At 42.4% G+C, this 21,770-nt stretch overlaps 1 protein-coding gene across 3 annotated transcripts in view; it reads left to right on the top strand.

Moving 5' to 3' along the window:
• The window catches only part of pih1d2 (PIH1 domain containing 2), a 21,612-nt gene extending 246 nt beyond the window's left edge, over positions 1-21,366 (top strand). Inside the window, exons 1-7 of one of the 3 annotated variants that reach the window (XM_062059934.1) lie at positions 1-236; positions 5,102-5,219; positions 7,328-7,411; positions 10,149-10,391; positions 10,515-10,789; positions 20,042-20,211; positions 21,149-21,366. The exon at positions 1-236 is cut by the window's left edge and continues 246 nt beyond it. In XM_062059934.1, coding sequence (XP_061915918.1) covers positions 57-236; positions 5,102-5,219; positions 7,328-7,411; positions 10,149-10,391; positions 10,515-10,789; positions 20,042-20,176 — 1,035 coding nt within the window. In that variant the 5' untranslated portion in view covers positions 1-56 and the 3' untranslated portion in view covers positions 20,177-20,211; positions 21,149-21,366. The other 2 variants (XM_062059932.1, XM_062059935.1) reach the window with 2 other exon arrangements.
• The last annotated feature ends 404 nt before the right edge of the window (positions 21,367-21,770 follow it).

Here is a 21,770-nt window from a genome sequence, read left to right on the forward strand (position 1 = left end):
TTGGATAACGCGGAGGAATTTACGTGTGTTTTGGTGGGGGGGAGGGGGGGGAGAAAATGTCCAGCGGTCGCAGCGGAGACGTCGTCGAGCAGGTGAGCCGGCTGTGGTCCATGCTGGATGATCTCTGCCTGACTGACCCGGAGGCCTACCGGAGCTTCGTGGAGAAGCAGGTGACGTCAGGGCTGGACTACAACACGCCGCCTCGCGTGGAGTCATGTATACGCACGGACGTGGTGGTGAGTTTGCATCAATTTGGGGAAATAAGGGCCCAAATGGGGCCCCCAAAAAAGGCCTCCCATTCCCTGGGAACACCTGGATGTAGCAAAATGCATACACAGGTGTGGCTCATTAGAATTGGGCGGAGCCTAAACCGGAAGTGTGTCTAAATGCAAGTAGCATGCCTTGCATTCACTTGTGTGTGCGTGCAGAAGCCGCACATATTATGTGACTGGGCCAGCACTGGACTGGATGAAAAGCGGACGTGACAATTTTCCGAAGGGGCACTGAAATTTGGGAGTCTCCCGGGGGAGTTGGCAAGTATGACAATTAGCGGTGATTGCGGTGTTACCGCGGCACCGCCGCTGTATATAATCGGCGGGCCAGCTCTAGTGTTAATTTGATATCGCCTCAAGGGCCAAGTGAAATTACACCAATTTTGGTCCGCGGGCCAGAGTTTGACACCCATGTTATAAGGGTACGCAGCATCGAGCGCTACTGCCTACTGGCGCCGACGAGACGCGGGGCCGCCATCTTGGAGTGGTGATCCGCTCCACTCAGTGCAATTCATTTGGCAGGGGCAACGAACTGTCAGCGCATTTAATTCATCCTACCTCACTGAATACCACTGATTTTCACGCGTTTTTTTGTCATAAGTGTAGCTATTATAAAGGACACATGTTTTGGCGTGTTTTATTAGTCATAGTTTGCTTAACAGTAATAGAATATTCTTATATGCTATAAGTCAGTGTTTTTCAACCATAGTGTGCCGCGAGATACAGTCTGGCGTGCCGTGGGAGATTATGTAATTTCACCTAATTGCGTTAAAATCAATCAATCAATCAATCAATGTTTATTTATATAGCCCTAAATCACAAGTGTCTCAAAGGGCTGCCCAAGCCACCACGACATCTTCGGTTCAGAGCCCACATACTGTAAGGGCAAGGAAAAACTCACAACCCAGTGGGATGTCAATGTGAATGACTTTGAGAAACCTTGGAGAGGACCGCATATGTGGGTGACCCCCCCCTCTAGGGGAGACCGGATGCAATGGATGTCGAGTGGGTCTAGCATAATATTGTGAGAGTCCAGTCCATAGTGGATCTAACATAATAGTGAGAGTCCAGTCCATAGTGGGGCCAGCAGGAGACCATCTCGAGCGGAGACGAGTCAGCAGCGCAGAGACATCCCCAACCGATGCACAGGCGAGCGGTCCACCTTGGGTCCCGACTCTGGACAGCCAGCACTTAATCCATGGCTACCGGACCTGTACCCCCCCCTCCACAAGAGAGAGGGGGGCAGAGGAGAAAAGAAAAGAAATGGCAGATCAACTGGTCTAAAAAGGGGGTCTATTTAAAGGCTAGAGTATACAAATGAGTTTTAAGATGGGACTTACATGCTTCTACTGAGGTAGCATCTCTAACTGTTACCGGGAGGGCATTCCAGAGTACTGGAGCCCCAATAGAAAACGCTCTATAGCCCGCATACTTTTTTTGGGCTCTGGGAATCACTAATAAGCCGAAGTTCTTTGAACGCAGATTTCTTGCCGGGACATATGGTACAATACAATCGGCAAGATAGGATGAAGCTAGACAGTGTAGTATTTAATATGTAAGTAGTAAAACCTTAAAGTATAGGCGTAATATGATCAAACTTTCTTGTTCTTGTCAAAAGTCTAGCAGCCGCATTTTGTACCAACTGTAATCTTTTAATGCTAGACGTAGGGAGACCCGAAAATAATACGTTACAGTAATCGAGACGAGACGTAATGATTACTGTAACGTAACCAGTAATTATAATCCGCAGATGATGTGTTGTTGTTAAGTGTCGGTGCTGTCCAGAGCTCGGCAGAGTAACAGTGTTATACTCTTCCATATCAGTAGGTGGCAGCAGGTAGCTAATTGCTTTGTAGAAGGTTTGTCGTGATTACAATGTGCAGACGACAGCGGGAGGCAGCGTGCAGGTAAAAAAGGTATCTAATGCTTAAATAAAAAATAAATGTAGTGGATTGTCCGAAGCTTAAACAGGCAACAAAAGTAGTTTAGTACAACAAATTTATTTACCCATTATCAGAAGTGCAGGTTGAATTAAGTTGGCCGTGCAGACAGACCACATGTTACTCCGGAGCAAACAAGACACACACAAGCCAAAATCACTCTCGAGTTCCGGTCTTCTGCCATTTTTTATATGTCTGTTGTGCGTCATTGTTCCTTATCGAGTGCGTCAATGTCTTGTTGTTTTTCCTATCTGTTCCATAACAACTCGAATCCTTTAGACAGTCAACACATTCTGTAGACAGGTTGGCACGACTTAATATTCACTTTTGTCCCACAACTGGTCCATTCAATGGCACAAAATACAAGAGAATTGAAAATGAGCGGACATTCTTAAAAGACACGAAATATAGGTCAAAAAGGTCAGAAATTCTACGACATAAACAAAAGGCATTGAAGCTTAGGGATGGCTATGCAAAACAAAACTAAAACTGAACTGGCTGCAAAGTAAACAAAAACAGAATGCTGGACGACAGCAAAGACTTACAGCAGACGGTGTCCACAAAGTACATCCGTACATTACATGACAATCAACAACAAAATAGGAGCACAAGACTTAAAGCACTACACACAGTAAAACAGCAAAAAACTCCAAATAAGTCACAGAGTGATGTGACAGGTGGTGACAGTACACCTACTTTGAGACAAGAGCTATATTGATGCATGCTTGGTTATGGTTTGAATTCATATCCAACAATTGCGAGAACGACTTTTTACTGTCAATATCGGCTACGGAGTATCATTTTATAATGTTTTCTGCTGTTGGTGTGCCTTGAGATTTTTTCAATGAAAAAAATGTGCCTTGGCTCAGGAAAGGTTGAAAAACACTGGTAGTTGACACTGACAGTTGACAGGTAGAAAACAAAGTTGCCGGGCCGGTGTTCAGCGTTTTCCTGCTCAAATGAGCGGACTGTTGAAAATAGGAATTGGGGGGATTACTTTTCACAAGTAAGATTTACATTTATTTTGTGAAAATAATATTACCACAGAGTTGAGGAAGGAGCAAAAATCTTCAATAGTACTGAAATCGTAGCCGCCAGCAAACAAGAGTATGACCATAATAGAATTGCTTGTCAATGAAATTATCCATCCATCCGTCCATTTTCTTCCGCTTATCCGAGGTCGGGTCGCGGGGGCAGCAGCCTAAGCAGAGAAGCCCAGACTTCCCTCTCCCCAGTCACTTCGTCCAGCTCCTCCCGGGGGATCCCGAGGCGTTCCCAGGCCAGACATAGTCTTTCCAACGTGAAATTAATTAAATAAAAAAATGTCATACTTGAATAACATAAAGTTGAAATACTGTAAATGATGAAGATAAATATTTTAAAAGCCAACAGGGGTAAAAGTTAGATTGTGGTGTGGCTGTTTCAAGATGCACAATAAGGAGGCACTTGAAGAAAAATGGGCTGCATGGTCGAGTGGTCAAAAAGTTCAATTTTGGTCTCATCACTCCAAATTACTTTGTTCCAGAAGTTTTGAGGCTTGTCTCTGTGCTGTTTGGCGTAATGTAAGCGGGATACTTTGTGACATTTGCGCAGGAATGGCGTTCTTCTGGCGACTCGACCATGCAGCCCATGTTTCTTCAAGTGCCTCCTTATTGTGCATCTTGAAACAGCCACACCACAATGTTTCAGAGAGTCCTGTATTTCAGCTGAAGTTATTTGTGGATTTTTCTTTGCATCTCGAACAATTTTCCTGGCTGTTGTGGCTGAAATCTTTGCTGGTCTACCTGAATCCCTCATTTTCCACTTCTTAATCAGCGTTTGAACACTGCTGATTGGCATTCTCAATTCCTTGGATATCTTTTTATACCCCTTTCCTGTTTTATGCAGTTCAATTACCTTTTCTCGCAGATCCTTTGACAATTATTTTGCCTTACCCATGACTCAGAATCCAGAAACATCTGTGCAGCACTGGATGAAAGATGCAATGGTCTGTCAGAAGCCCAGAAACTCACTGACCTTTTGTACACACACATTAATTACAAACAAACATGTCACAGGTGAGGATTGGAACCTTGATTAGCCATTCAAACCTGTTTGTGTCAACTTTTGTGCATGTCATCAGATCAAAGTCACTGGGGTTTGTAAACTTTTGATCAGGGCCATTTGGGTACATTCTTTTGTCATTTTGATTTAACAGGTGTAAACACAGTTGTTTGCCAATAAATAGCTTCACACAACCATTAACCATGAGTGGAAGGAAGGTTTTTGTGTTATTATTCATATCCTCTGAAGAATGGCCAATAAATCATAAATTCTCCCAGGGTATGTAAACTTATAAACACGACTGTAGTTAATAGTAATGGACCCTTATTGGGTCTATTTGTACACTCTCAGTTACATTAACATTGATATTATACACGTGGATCCACAGATAGAAAGGCCGTTTTAAATGTAGCTTTGATGTAGCATTTAAGAACTGTTGGCAAATGAACTGCTCGTAGCTGCGAATCGGTTCTTGTTGTTCACGTCAAAGAACCGTTCAAAAGACTCGACTCCTTCACATCTCTAGCAGCTTTTCTGGTTGTAGTATTTGTGGTGCCAACAATATGGCCTTCTATTTGAACCTGTAGAAATACAGAAAGTTGTTTGTTTTTGTTTTGTCATCAAATATAACAGACTATTGGGCAAAACATTTGACAACGACAACACTATGCAGCATCCAAGCGGCACCCCGGAGGCCATTTGTCGGTAATTTTTGGCCGATTTTGTAAATCAGTGCCAAATGGACCCAGCTTACCTGAGCTATAATATGACTTGATTCGCCTCTCAATTTATATTTAGAGGTTATGCATGCCACAGTTTTTAATGACGTGTATCTGCCCTCACCAGGAACCAAGAGGCCTGCTGTACATCAACATATGCAGCTGGAAGCGTGTGCCGGCACCCCAGGATCCGAGCGAGCCATTACCTGTGTATGCTGGAAGCCTGGAAGCGGACACAAATATAGGTCAGAGCCAAAGACAAAGCTATGCCGCGTTATATTGCCTATATGCAGTGGCGGGACGTGCGTGTCCCACCTAGGCCTCCAGTAAAGTCCGATTTCAATGATTACCTCTCAAAATACAGTGGCGGGGCGTGTGTTTCCCACCTAGTCCTTCAGCGATGTCCGACTTCAATAATTACCCCCCAAAATCCAGTGGCGGGGCGTGCGTGTCCCACCTAGGCCTTCAGCGATGTCCGACTTCAATGATTACCTCTCAAAATACAGTGGCGGTCCGTGCGCTTCCCACCTAGGCCTTCAGCGATGTCCGACTTCAATGATTACCTCTCAAAATACAGTGGCGGGGCGTGCGTTTCACACCTAGGCCTTCAGCGATGTCTGACTTCAATGATTACCTCTCAAAATGCAGTGGCGGGGCGTGTGTTTCCCACCTAGGCCTTCAGCGATGTCCGACTTCAATAATTACCCCCCAAAATCCAGTGGCGGGGCGTGCGTGTCCCACCTAGGCCTACAGCGATGTCCGACTTCAATGATTACCTCTCAAAATACAGTGGCGGTCCGTGTGTTTCCCACCTAGGCCTCCAGCGATGTCCGACTTCAATGATTACCTCTCAAAATACAGTGGCGGTCTGTGCGTTTCCCACCTAGGCCTCCAGCGATGTCCGACTTCAATGATTACCTCTCAAAATACAGTGGCGGTCCGTGCGCTTCCCACCTAGGCCTTCAGCGATGTCAGACTTCAATGATTACCTCTCAAAATACAGTGGCGGTCCGTGCGCTTCCCACCTAGGCCTTCAGCGATGTCCGACTTCAATGATTACCTCTGAAAATACAGTGGCGGGGCGTGCGTTTCACACCTAGGCCTCCAGCGATGTCCGACTTAAATGATTACCTCTCAAAATACAGTGGCGGTCCGTGCGTTTCCCACCTAGGCCTCCAGCGATGTCCGACTTCAATGATTACCTCTCAAGATCCAGTGGCGGTCCGTGCGCTTCCCACCTAGGCCTTCAGCGATTTCCGACTTCAATGATTACCTCTCAAAATACAGTGGCGGGGCGTGGGTTTCACACCTAGGCCTCCAGCAATGTCCGACTTAAATGATTACCTCTCAAAATACAGTGGTGGTCCGTGCGTTTCCCACCTAGGCCTCCAGCGATGTCCGACTTCAATGATTACCTCTCAAAATACAGTGGCGGGGCGTGTGTTTCCCACCTAGGCCTTCAGCGATGTCCGACTTCAAAGATTACCTCTCAAAATACAGTGGCGGGCCGTGGGTTTCCCACCTAGGCCTTCAGCGATGTCCGACTTCAAGGATTACCTCTCAAAATCCAGTGGCGGGGTGTGCGTTTCCCACCTAGGCCTTCAGGGATGTCCGACTTTAATGATTACCTCTGAAAATACCATAATTGATGTCCCCACATGACCATTGCTGGAGAAATACTGTACAGGAACACATTTACGCACTACTGAGCATTGAAACACATCAACAGTGTACAAAACGGGTTATTTTCGGGAGTATTTAAAAATCAATTAAAAGGCATCAGCAATTAAAACATATCTTATGTGGTATTGTCAAAATAAAAATTGCAAAAAACATTGAAAGTGAAAAAATGAAATATTTGAACTCACAATTAGTAGGACCTATTCGACGCCGTACAACCCAGTGGTGCCCCTCGTCGAGCGGAAATGGCGGGCATTTCCCCATTTCATCGCCAGGACAGCTGAGCTAGCTCCCGGGGTTGGCTGACATGGTCTCACAAGATGTAGTTTCTCTTTAAATATCCTTCTTGAAAAATGGCCTGGCAAATATATATCTGCCACCTAATCCGTTTTGTCACGGTCTGGCTATGGCGCAACACTTCCTGCTAAATTGAAACTTGTGAATGGATACTCACTTTGGAGTGACAAGTGTGTACCCAATCACAGTCTCGTTAACTTTAGGTTACTTGGATAGGCTACTGCTACTGCTGGCGAAGCCTAGCAATGCTGTTGCTAACGACGCCATTGAAGCCAACTTAGCTACGGGACCTCACAGAGCTATGCTAAAAACATTAGCTCTCCACCTACGCCAGCCCTCATCTGCTCATCACCACCCGTGTTCACCTGCGTTCCAGCGATCGACGGCGCGACGGAGAACTTCACCACGATCATCGGTGCGGTCGGCAGCCCGGAGACAGAGGAAGTCAACCCAACCACCGGTGAGGACCGCGGCGCGGCGGCGTTGTGTTGCTGTAGCCAGCCGCTAATACACCGATCCCACCTACAACTTTCTTCTTTGCGGTCTTCATTGTTCATTAAACAAATTGAAAAAGATTCACCAACACAGATGTCCAGAATACTGTGGAATTTTGCGATGAAAACAGACGACATAAGCTGGCCACCGTGCTGTTCCAAAATGTCTGCTACAATCCGCGACGTCACGCGCAAACGTCATCATACCGAGACGTTTTCAGCCGGATATTTCCCGGGAAATTTAAAATTGCACTTTATAAGTTAACCCGGCCGTATTGGTATGTGTTGCAATGTTAAGATTTCATCATTGATATATAAACTATCAGACTGCGTGGTCGGTAGTAGTGGCTTTCAGTAGGCCTTTAATTTCAGTTTTTGCAGTGTATCCGACGACTTTTTATTGTCAATATCGAGTTTCATATTTTAATGATGTCTGCTGGTGGTGTGCCTTTGGATTTTTCCAACGCAAAAAAATGCGCCTCGGCTCAAAAAAGGTTGAAAAACACTGTGTTAGGCCCACCACTGCCTATATGACACGATCAAATCAAAAATCTACATACCGTATTTTTCGGTTTATAAATCACAGTTTTGTTCATAGTTTGGCCGGGGGTGCGATTTATACTCCGGAGCGACTTATGTGTGAAATTATTAACACATTACCGTAAAATATCAAATAATATTATTTAGCTCATTCACGTAAGAGACTAGACCAGGGGTCGGCAACCCAAAATGTTGAAAGAGCCATATTGGACCAAAAATACAAAAACAAATCTGTCTGGAGCCGCAAAAAATTAAAAGCCATATTACATGTGTCATGAGATATACATTTAATTAAGAGGACTTAAAGGAAACTAAATGACCTTAAATATAGCTACAAATGAGGCATAATGATGCAATATTAGTGTACATATCGCTAGCCTAAATAGCATGTTAGCATCAATTAGCTTGCAGTCATGCAGTGACCAAATATGTCTGATTAGCACTCCACACAAGTCAATAACATCAACAAAACTCACCTTTGTGCACTCATGCACAACGTTGAAAGTGTGGTGGACAAAATTAGACAGAAAAAGTGGCATAAAACACATCCTAGAAAGTCGGACAAAGTTATACATGTAAACCGGGGGTCGGCAACCCGCGGCTCTATGCGGCTCTTTACCGCCGCCCTAGTGGCTCTCTGGAGATTTTTCAAAAATGTATGAAGAATGGAAAAAGATGAGGGGGAAAAAATCTATTTTTTTGTTTTAGTATGGTTTCTTTAGGAGGACAAACATGACACAAACCTCCCTAATTGTTATAAATCACACTGTTTATATTAAATATGCTTCACTCATTCGAGTATTTGGCGAGCGCCGTTTTGTCCTACTTATTTTGGCGGTCCTTGAACTCACCGTATAGTTTGTTTACATGTATAAATTTCTCCGACTTTCTAGGACGTGTTTTATGCCACTTCTTTTTCTGTCTCATTTTGTCCACCACACTTTTAACATTGTGCGTGAGTGCACAAAGGTGAGTTTTGTTGATGTTATTGACTTGTGTGGAGTGCTAATCAGGCACATTTAGTCACTGCATGACTGCAAGCTAATCGATGCTAACATGCTATTTAGGCTAGCGATATGTACATATTGCATCATTATGCCTCATTTGTAGCTATATTTGAGCTCATTTAGTTTCCTTTAAGTCCTCTTAATTAAATTTATATCTCATGACACATGTAATATGGCTTTTAATTTTTTGCGGCTCCAGACAGATTTTTTTTGGTATTTTTGGTCCAATATGGCTCTTTCAACATTTTGGGTTGCCGACCCCTGATGTAAACAAACTATACGGTGAGTTCAAGGACCGCCAAAATAAGTAGGACAAAACGGCGCTCGCCAAATACTCGAATCAGCGAAGCATGTTTAATATAAACAGTGTGATTTATAACATTTAGGGAGGTTTGTGTCATGTTTGTCCTCCTACAGAAACCATACTAAAACAAAAAAATAAGTGAAGTGAATTACATTTATATAGCGCTTTTTCTCAAGTGACTCAAAGCGCTTTACATAGTGAAACCCAATATCTAAGTTACATTCAAACCAGTGTGGGTGGCACTGGGAGCAGGTGAGTAAAGTGTCTTGCCCAAGGACACAACGGCAGTGACTAGGATGGCGGAAGCGGGGATCGAACCTGCAACCCTCAAGTTGCTGGCACGGCCGCTCTACCAACCGAGCTATACCGCCCCAATATAGATTTTTTTCCCTTCATCTTTTTCCATTCTTCATACATTTTTGAAAAATCTCCAGAGAGCCACTAGGGCGGCGCTAAAGAGCCGCATGCGGCTCTAGAGCCGCGGGTTGCCGACCCCCGGACTAGACGTATAAGATTTCATGGGATTTAGTGATTAGGAGTGACAGATTGTTATATGTTATTTGAATGACTCTTACCATGATATGTTACGTTAACATACCAGGCACATTCTCAGTTGGTTATTTATGCCTCATATAACGTACACTTATTCAGCCTGTTGTTCACTATTCTTTATTTATTTTAAATTGCCTTTCAAATGTCTATTCTTGGTGTTGGCTTTTATCAAATACATTTCCCCAAAAAATGCGACTTATACTCCAGTGCGACTTATATATCTTTTTTTCCTTCTTTATTATGCATTTTCGGCCGGTGCGACTTATACTCCGAAAAATACGGTATACATTTTTTCTGCAGGTGGTCCCACGGTGCTGGACATAGCGTTCAACCCCGAAGTGCTGCAGAAATGCAAGAAAGACAAGGAGGAGATGGACCAGGTGTACCTGCTGGCTCTGAGATTTGTCCAGAAGCAGCATGGGCTCAAACTATCACAGCGGTACATCATAGTTAGCTTTTCCCCCAGAAATGGCCCGGAGGACCTGCACCGACGCCTCGGCTTCCAGCAGCAGCGGGTGAACACGGACAAACAGTCAGACACAGGTAAGAGCGCCGTAATAATAAGTCAGCGCACCCGACAAGCCTCCGCAGGGCCCTTTTTTTGTTCCAGCTCATCCTTCACTTCCCACCGCCATCGATAACCATCAAGCAATCTCTTTCTCACAGCTACTCAGAGCCCAGAGTCTTTGTTGCAGCAGATCTCTTCTCTGCGCGCACACAAAGAAGACACGGAGCTCCCGGCTGATATCGTCCGTGGGCCGGCGGTGCGCAAAAAGGGTCTGATCGAGGTAATCTCCTCCACCACGTTCCAGCGGCCCGAGAAGCCGGAGTGCCGACTGGAGGTGAAGGCGCACACGGAGGGATTTCCCTGCAAGCTGGAGCTGACGGTGGAGCTGCCCAAGATTAACTCCATGTCAGAGTGGCAGCTGAAGATGTCCAAGGTTGGTTGCAAACACAGCACTCGGTGGGTAGAGTGGCCGTGCCAGCAACTTGAGGGTTCCAGGTTCGATCCCCGCTCCCGCCATCCTAGTCGCTAGGGTTGTGTTCAAATGTAACTGGTTCAAGTGTAACTTAGATATTGGGTTTCACTATGTAAAAGCACTTTGAGTCACTAGAGAAAAAGCGCTATATAAATATGTGGTTGGAGTGTCCGCCCTGAGATCGGTAGGTCGTGAGTTCAAACCCCGGCTGAGTCATACCAAAGACTATAAAAATGGGAGCCATTACCTCCCTGCTTGGCACTCAGCATCAAGGGTTGGAATTGGATGGTTAAATCACCAAAAATTATTCCCCGGGCGCGGCCACCGCGGCTGCTCAATGCTCCCCTCACCTCCCAGGGGGTGAGGGGATCCATCCCTACATGTCCAAAACGCCCCCAGCAAAGTCACACGGGAAGTGGGGCGGAAAAGTAGGCAAAAGTCCACAAAATGTTCAAAAATCACACCCGAATAATTTCACCACACCTAGTGTGTGTGTGTGTGACAATCATTGGTACTTTAACTTTAAAGGCCTACTGAAATGATTTTTTTTTATTGAAACGGGGATAGCAGGTCCATTCTATGTGTCATACTTGATCATTTCGCGATATTGCCATATTTTTGCTGAAAGGATTTAGTAGAGAACATCGACGAAAAAGTTCGCAACTTTTGGTTGGCTGGCGGGGGGAAGTTGGAAAAGTACTCAAAAGTCCACAAAATTTTAAAAAATCACACCCGAATAATTTCACCACACCTAGTGTGTGCGTGTGACAATCATTGGTACTTTAACTTTAAAGGCCTACTGAAAGCCACTACTAGCGACCACGCAGTCTGATAGTTTATATATCAATGATGAAATCTTAACATTGCAACACATGCCAATACGGCCGGGTTAACTTATAAAGTGCAATTTTAAATTTCCCGCTAAACTTCCGGTTAAAAACGTCTATGTATGATGACGTATGCGCGTGACGTCAATCGTTGAAACGGAAGTATTGGGACACCATTGAATCCAATACAAAAAGCTCTGTTTTCATCGCAAAATTCCACAGTATTCTGGACATCTGTGTTGGTGAATCTTTTGCAATTTGTTTAATGAACAATGAAGACTGCAAAGAAGAAAGCTGTAGGTGGGATCGGTGTATTAGCGGCTGGCTGCAGCAACACAACCAGGAGGACTTTGACTTGGATAGCAGACGCGCTATCCGACGCTAGCCGCCGACCACATCGATGATCGGGTGAAGTCCTTCGTCACGCCGTCGATCGCTGGAACGCAGGTGAGCACGGGTGTTGATGAGCAGATGAGGACTGGCTGGCATAGGTGGATAGCTAATGTTTTTAACATAGCTCTGTGAGGTCCCGTTGCTAAGTTAGCTTCAATGGTGTCGTTAGCAACAGCATTGTTAAGCTTCGCCAGGCTGGAAAGCATTAACCGTGTAGTTACATGTCCATGGTTTAATAGTATTGTTGATTTTCTGTCTATCCTTCCAGTCAGGGGTTTATTTCTTTTGTTTCTATCTGCAGTTAAGCCCGATGCTATCACGTTAGCTCCGTAGCTAAAGTGCTTCGCCGATGTATTGTCGTGCAGATAAAAGTCACTGTGAATGTCCATTTCGCGTTCTCGACTCTCATTTTCAAGAGGATATAGTATCCGAGGTGGTTTAAAATACAAATCCGTGATCCACAATAGAAATAGGAGAAAAAGGGGAATCCAATGAGCTCTTGTACCTAAGTTACGGTCAGAGCGAAAAAAGATACGTCCTGCACTGCATTCTAGTCCTTCACTCTCACGTTCCTCATCCACGAATCTTTCATCCTGGCTCAAATTAATGGGGTAATCGTCGCTTCCTCGGTCCGAATCGCTCTCGCTGCTGGTGTAAACAATGGGGAAATGTGAGGAGCCTTTCAACCTGTGATGTCACGCTACTTCCGGTACAGGCAAGGCTTTTTTTTATCAGCAACCAAAAGTTGCGAACTTTATCGTCGATGTTCTCTACTAAATCCTTTCAGCAAAAATATGGCAATATCGCGAAATTATCCAGTACGACACATAGAATGGATCTGCTATCCCAGTTTAAATAAAAAAATAATTTCAGTAGGCCTTCAACTCAAAACGTCATTGAAATAAACTAATATCTATTTATTTTATGCTTGGTCCCCGAAAACATCACCATTTTAACATGTAACTTGCCTTTTAAAAAGAAAAACGAACTTGTCAATAATAAATATTTTACAAAACAATGCAAAAGAATAAAACCACAGTAGTCTTATGAAATCATTTATTAATAAATAATGTGCAACATTTATTGGTTATGGGTAGAGATGTCCGATAATGGCTTTTTTGCCGATATCCAATATTCCGATATTGTCCAACTCTATTACGGATTCCGATACGTCACTTCCTGTCAATGAGAAAGGACGCAAAGAAAGAGGCTCCGCTTCTGCTACCGGAGTTTTTGTTAAGTCTGAAGATTTTGACCACTGATTTGCGATCACAGCCACAGGAGAGTCACCTGGCATCTTCGACCTGATTTTGGCCAGTTGAGAGGCACTGATACGCTGAAATAAGGCGAGTTGGAAGAGCCGTTAGCCTCAAGCCAACGGCGCCTTGCCGCAGTTCAAAGCGGTTGCCTAGCAACCAAATGCTACGTCGAGTTTACAGCTGTTTTAAAGTCATTCCGACGTCGCAGAGTGATATAAGCTGACAGGCTGACACCTCAAATTGATCTCTGAACGGCGCAAGGTACTAAATTGTTGAAAAAACAAGTTAAAAGTGCCGCAAGTCGCTAAAGAAGCAACTGCCGTTAAGACACAAGAGGCACTGACGTCAGCGACTGCCGCGATGCCAAAAGCTAAAGGAAAGATTGAAATCCCGAAACGTTCGTTGTCAGCTGATAGAGAACACAAATGGGAACAAGATTTGAGGCTGGACACAGGACATGATGGGAATCAAGAAAGGGTACTACAATACATATTACATGTTCTTAAAGAAATGAAAGAAGAATTGAAAGAAGAATTCAAAGAATGGAGAGAAGAAATGAAAGAAGAAATGAAAGAAATGAAAAAAGATCTGAGAAAAGCAACAACAGAACACAAACAAGATGTGAAAAGTCTGCGGCAAAATAAAGAAAGTCTGCAAACTCAGAACACCAGAAATGATGAAGCCACTGAAATGTGCAAACAATTGAAGACCCTTCAAGAAGACAACAACATGCTGAGGAATATCATAGATGAAATGGATCAGGACAAACGAATGAATGATATCATCGTGACAGGGCACCGAATTAAACCAAGATCCTATGCGAAAGCTGTGAATAATGAAGGTGAACCAGATGAAATGGATATGGTCTCAGCAGAACAGCAAGTGGTCAACTTTCTGCAATCAAAGGAAATTGAAATCGACATTAACACCATGGAAACACGCATCCCACTGAACGGAAGAAACAACAACGCCACTCCAGTCGTGCTCGTGAAACTCGTAAACGGAAAATCTAAAATGGCACTGCTGAGACAGGGGAAGAAGCTGACGGGAACAAACGTGTACATGAATGAGCATCTCACAAAACGTAACGCTGGAATCGCCAAGAAAGCACGCGACTTGAGGAAGCAGGGAAAAATCCAGGGAACTTGGAGCATCAACTGTAAAATCTACATCAAGCTGAATGGAGGTCCAGAAGCAAGAGTACTTGCTGTCCATGACATCAAGGACCTGGACAATTTTTAAAGTTTACACAGCTTCCACTACAACGATGATAATGGACTCTGACAGAAAACAAGCACCTAAATTCAGCATCGACACTACTATGTTCCAAGGGACGACTAAACAAGAGGACCTAGATTCAGAATTGCATCCACCTACACGTATAGAGATTATTGAAACAACATCAAAGATTGTTGAACAAGAAAATATGGAACTATAACATTTCTGCAACAAAGATCACAAAAACCAGGATTTGGAAAATGACATACAAACCCCGTTTCCATATGAGTTGGGAAATTGTGTTAGATGTAAATATAAACGGAATACAATGATTTGCAAATCATTTCCAACCCATATTCAGTTGAATATGCTACAAAGACAACATATTTGATGTGTTTTGCAAATAATCATTAACTTTAGAATTTGATGCCAGCAACACGTGACAAAGAAGTTGGGAAAGGTGGCAATAAATACCGATAAAGTTGAGGAATGCTCATCAAACACTTATTTGGAACATCCCACAGGTGAACTGGCAAATTGGGAACAGGTGGGTGCCATGATTGGGTATAAAAGTAGATTCCATGAAATGCTCAGTCATTCACAAACAAGGACGGGGCGAGGGTCACCACTTTGTCAACAAATGCGTGAGCAAATTGTTGAACAGTTTAAGAAAAACCTTTCTCAACCAGCTATTGCAAGGAATTTAGGGATTTCACCATCTACGCTCCGTAATATCATCAAAGGGTTCAGAGAATCTAGAGAAATCACTGCACGTACGCAGCTAAGCCCGTGACCTTCCATCCCTCAGGCTGTACTGCATCAACAAGCGACATCAGTGTGTAAAGGATATCACCACATTGGCTCAGGAACACTTCAGAAACCCACTGTCAGTAACTACAGTTGGTCGCTACATCTGTAAGTGCAAGTTAAAACTCTCCTATGCAAGGCGAAAACCGTTTATCAACAACACCCAGAAACGCCGTCGGCTTTGCTGGGCCTGAGCTCATCTAAGATGGACTGATACAAAGTGGAAAAGTGTTCTGTGGTCTGACGAGTCCACATTTCAAATTGTTTTTGGAAACTGTGGACGTCGTGTCCTCCGGACCAAAGAGGAAAAGAACCATCCGGATTGTTATAGGCGCAAAGTTGAAAAGCCAGCATCTGTGATGGTATGGGGGTGTATTAGTGCCCAAGACATGGGTAACTTACACATTTGTGAAGGCGCCATTAATGCTGAAAGGTACATACAGGTTTTGGAGCAACATATGTCGCCATCCAAGCAACGTTACCATGGACGCCCCTGCTTATTTCAGCAAGACAATGCCAAGCCACGTGTTACATCAACGTGGCTTCATAGTAAAAGAGTGCGGGTACTAGACTGGCCTGCCTGTAGACCAGACCTGTCTCCCATTGAAAATGTGTGGCGCATTATGAAGCCTAAAATTGCAGAAGGGAGACCCCCGGACTGTTGAACAACTTAAGCTGTACATCAAGCAAGAATGGGAAAGAATTCCACCTGAGAAGCTTCAAAAATGTGTCTCCTCAGTTCCCAAACCTTTACTGAGTGTTGTTAAAAGGAAAGGCCATGTAACACAGTGGTGAACATGCCCTTTACCAACTACTTTGGCACGTGTTGCAGCCATGAAATTCTAAGTTAATTATTATTTGCAAAAAAAAAAAAAAAGTTTATGAGTTTGAACATCAAATATGTTGTCTTTGTAGTGCATTCAACTGAATATGGGTTGAAAAGGATTTGCAAATCATTGTATTCCGTTTATATTTACATCTAACACAATTTCCCAACTCATATGGAAACGGGGTTTGTAGATCCAGATACAAATTTTTTCTCCCACATCAGTAATAATTGTTTTTATTATACAGATGAGCAATAAAATAGCAACATTAAATGTGATAACAAATAGTCAATTATTCATTTTAATAGCAGAAGCTTGTATGCAAACTACAAGAACATTAACACATTTTTGGAACACATCAACGAACCCTCCAAAGTGATCGCTGTCACAGAAACATGGATTGGTGATAAAAAAGGAACAGATTTTGATCTGGAGGGATATGAACTAAACTACATCAACAGAAGCAACAAAAATGGAGGAGGAGTAGCTGTGTACGTGATGAAGAACCTGAACTACAAAGTGGTAAAAAACATGTCATTTGCTATAGATAATATCTTAGAATGTATAACCATCGAAATATGTCAGGAAAAAAGCAAACACATATTCATCAGTTGTATATATAGATCACCTAAGTCAAGTATAGAAACATTTGAAGAATGGATCAAGGCTACTTACATGGATAATGGTCAAAGAATAATGTTCTTATGTGGTGACTTTAATATTGACTTATTGAACCCCAACAAGCAAAAGTCTATTGATGACTTCATTGATACAATGTACAGCATCAGTTTATATCCTAAAATCACAAAGCCAAGCAGAATCACAGGACACTGTGCCACGCTTATTGATAATATTTTTACCAATGATTTTGATAATAACACTACAAGTGGTCTACTTATAACCAAAGTTATTGATCATCTGCCAGTTTTTACAATATATGATGGAAACTACAAGATGAACATGGAAGACAAAAGGACATTTTGAAGAAGAAGAGGATGACTGCTTTCAAAATTGAGCTACAAAAGCAAGATTGGGACAATGTGTACAATGAAAAAGAGGTTGATGAAGCATATGAACATTTCTTAAACAAGTTCATAATACTTTATGACAAACAATGTCCATGGATACAACTCAGTAGAAAGCAGAGAAAGAATAATCAACCATGGATGACAAAAGGATTAAAAAATGCTTGTAAGAATAATACACTATATAGAAAATGTATAGCACAAAGAACCACAGAGGCAGAAATTAAGTACTAAAAGTATAAAAACAAGTTAACATACACTACCGTTCAAAAGTTTGGGGTCACCCAAACAATTTTGTGTTTGAGCCTTCATTTCTAAGAACAAGAATAGAGAGTCGAGTTTCAGATGAAAGTTGGCCATTTTGAGCGTTTAATTGACCCCACAAATGTGATGCTCCAGAAACTCAATCTGCTCAAAGGAAGGTCAGTTTTGTAGCTTCTGTAACGAGCTAAACTGTTTTCAGATGTGTGAACATGATTGCACAAGGGTTTTCTAATCATCAATTAGCCTTCTGAGCCAATGAGCAAACACATTGTACCATTAGAACACTGGAGTGATAGTTGCTGGAAATGGGCCTCTATACACCTATGTAGATATTGCACCAAAAACCAGACATTTGCAGCTAGAATAGTCATTTACCACATCAGCAATGTATAGAGTGTATTTCTTTAAAGTTAAGACTAGTTTAAAGTTATCTTCATTGAAAAGTACAGTGCTTTTCCTTCAAAAATAAGGACATTTCAATGTGACCCCAAACTTTTGAACGGTAGTGTACATACTACGATCATGTAGAAAATAATATTACAGTGAATTATTGGACAGGAACAAAAATAATATGAGAGCAACATTGGGCATCCTCAATAGCATTATTAAAAATGGAACTAAGAGGGATTCCAGACCCAGTTTCAATTGAGGACTATAATGATACCATAGAGCGAAATCCCAACTCCACGTTCCTCAGTAATGTGACACGGTAGGAAATAGTTACAATCGTGAAAAAATGTAAATCTAAGACTTCAACTGATTGCAACGGAATTGATATGGAAACGATAAAAAAGGTTATAGAAGAGATCTCAGGACCATTAATGTATATTAGTAACCTATCATTTCAAACAGGTACTTTTCCAAACAAAATGAAAATAGCTAAAGTTGCACCAATTTATACGACTGGAGACAAAAGGGGGTAGCGGGGGATATATATTGTAGCATCCCGGAAGAGTTAGTGCTGCAAGGGGTTCTGGGTATTTGTTCTGTTGTGTTTATGTTGTGTTACGGTGCGGATGTTCTCCCGAAATGTGTTTGTCATTCTTGTTTGGTGTGGGTTCACAGTGTGGCGCATATTTGTAACAGTGTTAAAGTTGTTTATACGCCCGCCCTCAGTGTGACCTGTATGGCTGTTGACCAAGTATGCCTTGCATTCACTTGTGTGTGTGAAAAGCCGTAGATATTATGTGATTGGGCCGGCACGCAAAGGCAGTGCCTTTAGGGTTTATTGGCGCTCTGTACTTCTCCCTACGTCCGTGTACACAGCGGCGTTTTAAAAAGTCATACATTTTACTTTTTGAAACCGATACAGATAATTTCCGATATTACATTTTAAAGCATTTATCGGCCGATAATATCTGCTGCCCGATATTATCGGACATCTCTACTTTCTATAGTTGAAAAATGCTGAATAAATGTTTTAAAGAAAGTAATACTAAGTGAATATCTATTTTTGGCCTTAAAAAGAAACCTTTTACCGAGTACTGTAATTAAATGGACTAAATCATGACTGTCAATGAACTCTCCTAAAATAAGAGAAACCACATCAAGCTTCATAAACAAACCAATCCTTAAACACATTTTTTTTACTTCCACCCAAAACGAAGACACAACACGACAATATCAAAACAAATGCAGGGTGGATTCAGACTCCTGACAACAAAAATGCCAATCATCTGACTGTCACATTCCATAGTTTTAAATTGTTTTGCACAAACTGATTGGACTTAACTAATGTTCATATTGTTGTTACACAGCCAGTGTTTGTGGGTCTGATGGACCCGTTGCATTTTGTGGCTTTTAATGCCTCACAATCAAACACTTTTATGTTAAAATACTGAACAGATGTTTACCTTATCCCAATAAACATCTGTTCAGTATTTTAACATAAAAGTGTTTGATTGTGAGGCATTAAAAACCTCAACATTCAACGGGTCCATCAGACCCACAAACGCTGGCGGAGTAACAACAATATGAACGTTGCACGGAAAATTTCTCTGCCAGTTTCTGCATCCCACAGGGATTCTTCTTTTGTGTTTCTGCACCTGCGGTTCCCACACAAGGTTGCAACATTGTCAACACTGTCTGCTCTCATTTTCTCGCACATTTCACCCTCTGATGTTCTGTGTACCTACACTCTGTCCTCCTCCTGTCTAGGCCTGCTGTGTGTGTGTGTGGTTTTCCACACTTCTATTAGCCCCGGGTCCAGTGGACCCGGACATCTTATATGTAATAGAAATGTGTAGGGGGGTGTATGGTGTGTGGTCATTAAATATGTATTCTGATATATGTTCTTCACAGAAAATGAGCCAAAGTCAGTGAGTCTCAGTTTGAAAAATTAATTGTATCATTTTTCTTTTAATAAAAAATGAAAACAGGTCCCACAGACCCGAACACCACACAAGGGTTAAGTCATTGATCATTGTACTAATAATATTACAACTTAAAACTACCTCTATATTACATTCATCACATGCATTCAGTATCTTCCAAATCATTTTAACCACACGTCAGGAGGCGCCACAAACATTAAAAAAAACACCAAGTGGATGCTAAAAAACATGGTGAGCAAGTTATGTCTTTTTCTACACAGGATGACGTCTTGTTGGAGGTGGAGGATGTCTACTATTTGCTGCTGGACTTTCCAAAAGCCGTCAATGAAAACAGTGCGGTGGCCATCTTCAACAAGAAGAGTCGAAGGCTGACTGTGACGGCGGATATTTTGTGACGCGTCTCGTTTGCTGCCAACTATTCTACTCCTCGGTAAGGAAAGTAGCTAAATAACGTCATTGCCTCATTTAATTCATGTAGCGTATTTTTCAGACTATAAGGCGCACTTAGAATCCTTGCATTTTTTCAAAACTCGACAGTGCGCCTTATAACCCGGTGCACCTAATGTACGGAATATTTTTGGTTGTGCTGACCGACCTCGAAGCTATTTCATTTGGTACATGGTGGAATGATAAGTGTGACCAGTAGATGGCAGTCACACATAAGAGATACGTGTAGACTGCAAATATGACTCAAGTAAACAACACCAACATTTTATATGTTCCATTGAAAATATAGAACATTACACACGGCGCTCAAAAATCTATCAAAATGTTTTAGTAGGACTTTGGTAAGCTATGAAGCCACACCGCTTGATGGATTGTACTGTGCTTCAACATAGGAGTATTATTATGGTGTGTGAATAAGGTAAGACATTATTTGGCATTTTGTATCACCATATGCAAAAGCAACTTTTCTTACCTTCTGGTACATGCTGATCTGTATTTGGGATCTGCATAAGTCCTGAAAACTTGCGCGTGTCCGCCTTTGTAGTCCGTGACGATACTGTAGTCGATAAGCTTCTTCTTTTCCTCTATCTTCTTGTTATGGGACATTCATCCTCCGCTGTTGCCATTTCTAATATAAAGTAGTGTAAAGTTCTTACTTATATCTGTCAGTAAACTCGCCATGAAAGCGCTAAATCATACCGGTGTTGTGAGTTTACATTACTCACCCAAGGAACTTTAGTTATTGGAGGGTTCCCGTCAGACGGTTTTTCACAGGTTGTTGCACTAGTGAGCCACGGATGATGAGGAGATGCTGCTCCGTTATTGATTGAAGTAAAGTCTGAATGTCATTAAAACAGTTAACGCCATCTTTTGACACTTCTTCCACTCCCGTCCTTGCACGCTACACCGCTACAACAAAGATGGCGGGGAGAAGACGCTGCCGAAGGTTAGCCAGGTAAATAAGACCCGCCCACAAAACGGCGCATCCTGAAGCGACTTGAAGATGATGTGTAAAACATCGTCTATGCAACATTTTGACCAAAGAACCACCATCACATGTTATGTAACATTTAACTTTTACATTTAGAAAAAAAAATATATGACCCCTTTAATGCGCCTTGTAATCTCAGGGAGAGCATGTCCCAAATTCCAAGCTGCTGTTTTGAGGCATGATAAAAAAAATAATGCACTTTGTGACTTCAATAATAAATATGGCAGTGCCATGTTGGCATTTTTTCCCATAACTTGAGTTGATTTATTTTGGAAAACCTTGTTACATTGTTTAATGCATCCAGCGGGGCATCACAACAAAAATGAGGCACAACAATGTGTTAATTCCACGACTGTATACATCGGTATCGGTTGATATAGGAATCGGTATTTAAGAGTTGGACAATATCGGAATATCGAATATCGGCAAAAAAGCCATTATCGGTAGGGTTGGGTATCGTTTGAATTCGAACGATTCCGATTCCGATTCTTTGTTTCGATTCCGATTCCTGGCGGTTCTCGATTCCGATTCTTTTAAGAGGCAGGGTCAAA

Source organism: Entelurus aequoreus, linkage group LG10 (assembly GCF_033978785.1).
Source record: "Entelurus aequoreus isolate RoL-2023_Sb linkage group LG10, RoL_Eaeq_v1.1, whole genome shotgun sequence".
NCBI classification, from domain to species: domain Eukaryota; kingdom Metazoa; phylum Chordata; class Actinopteri; order Syngnathiformes; family Syngnathidae; genus Entelurus; species Entelurus aequoreus.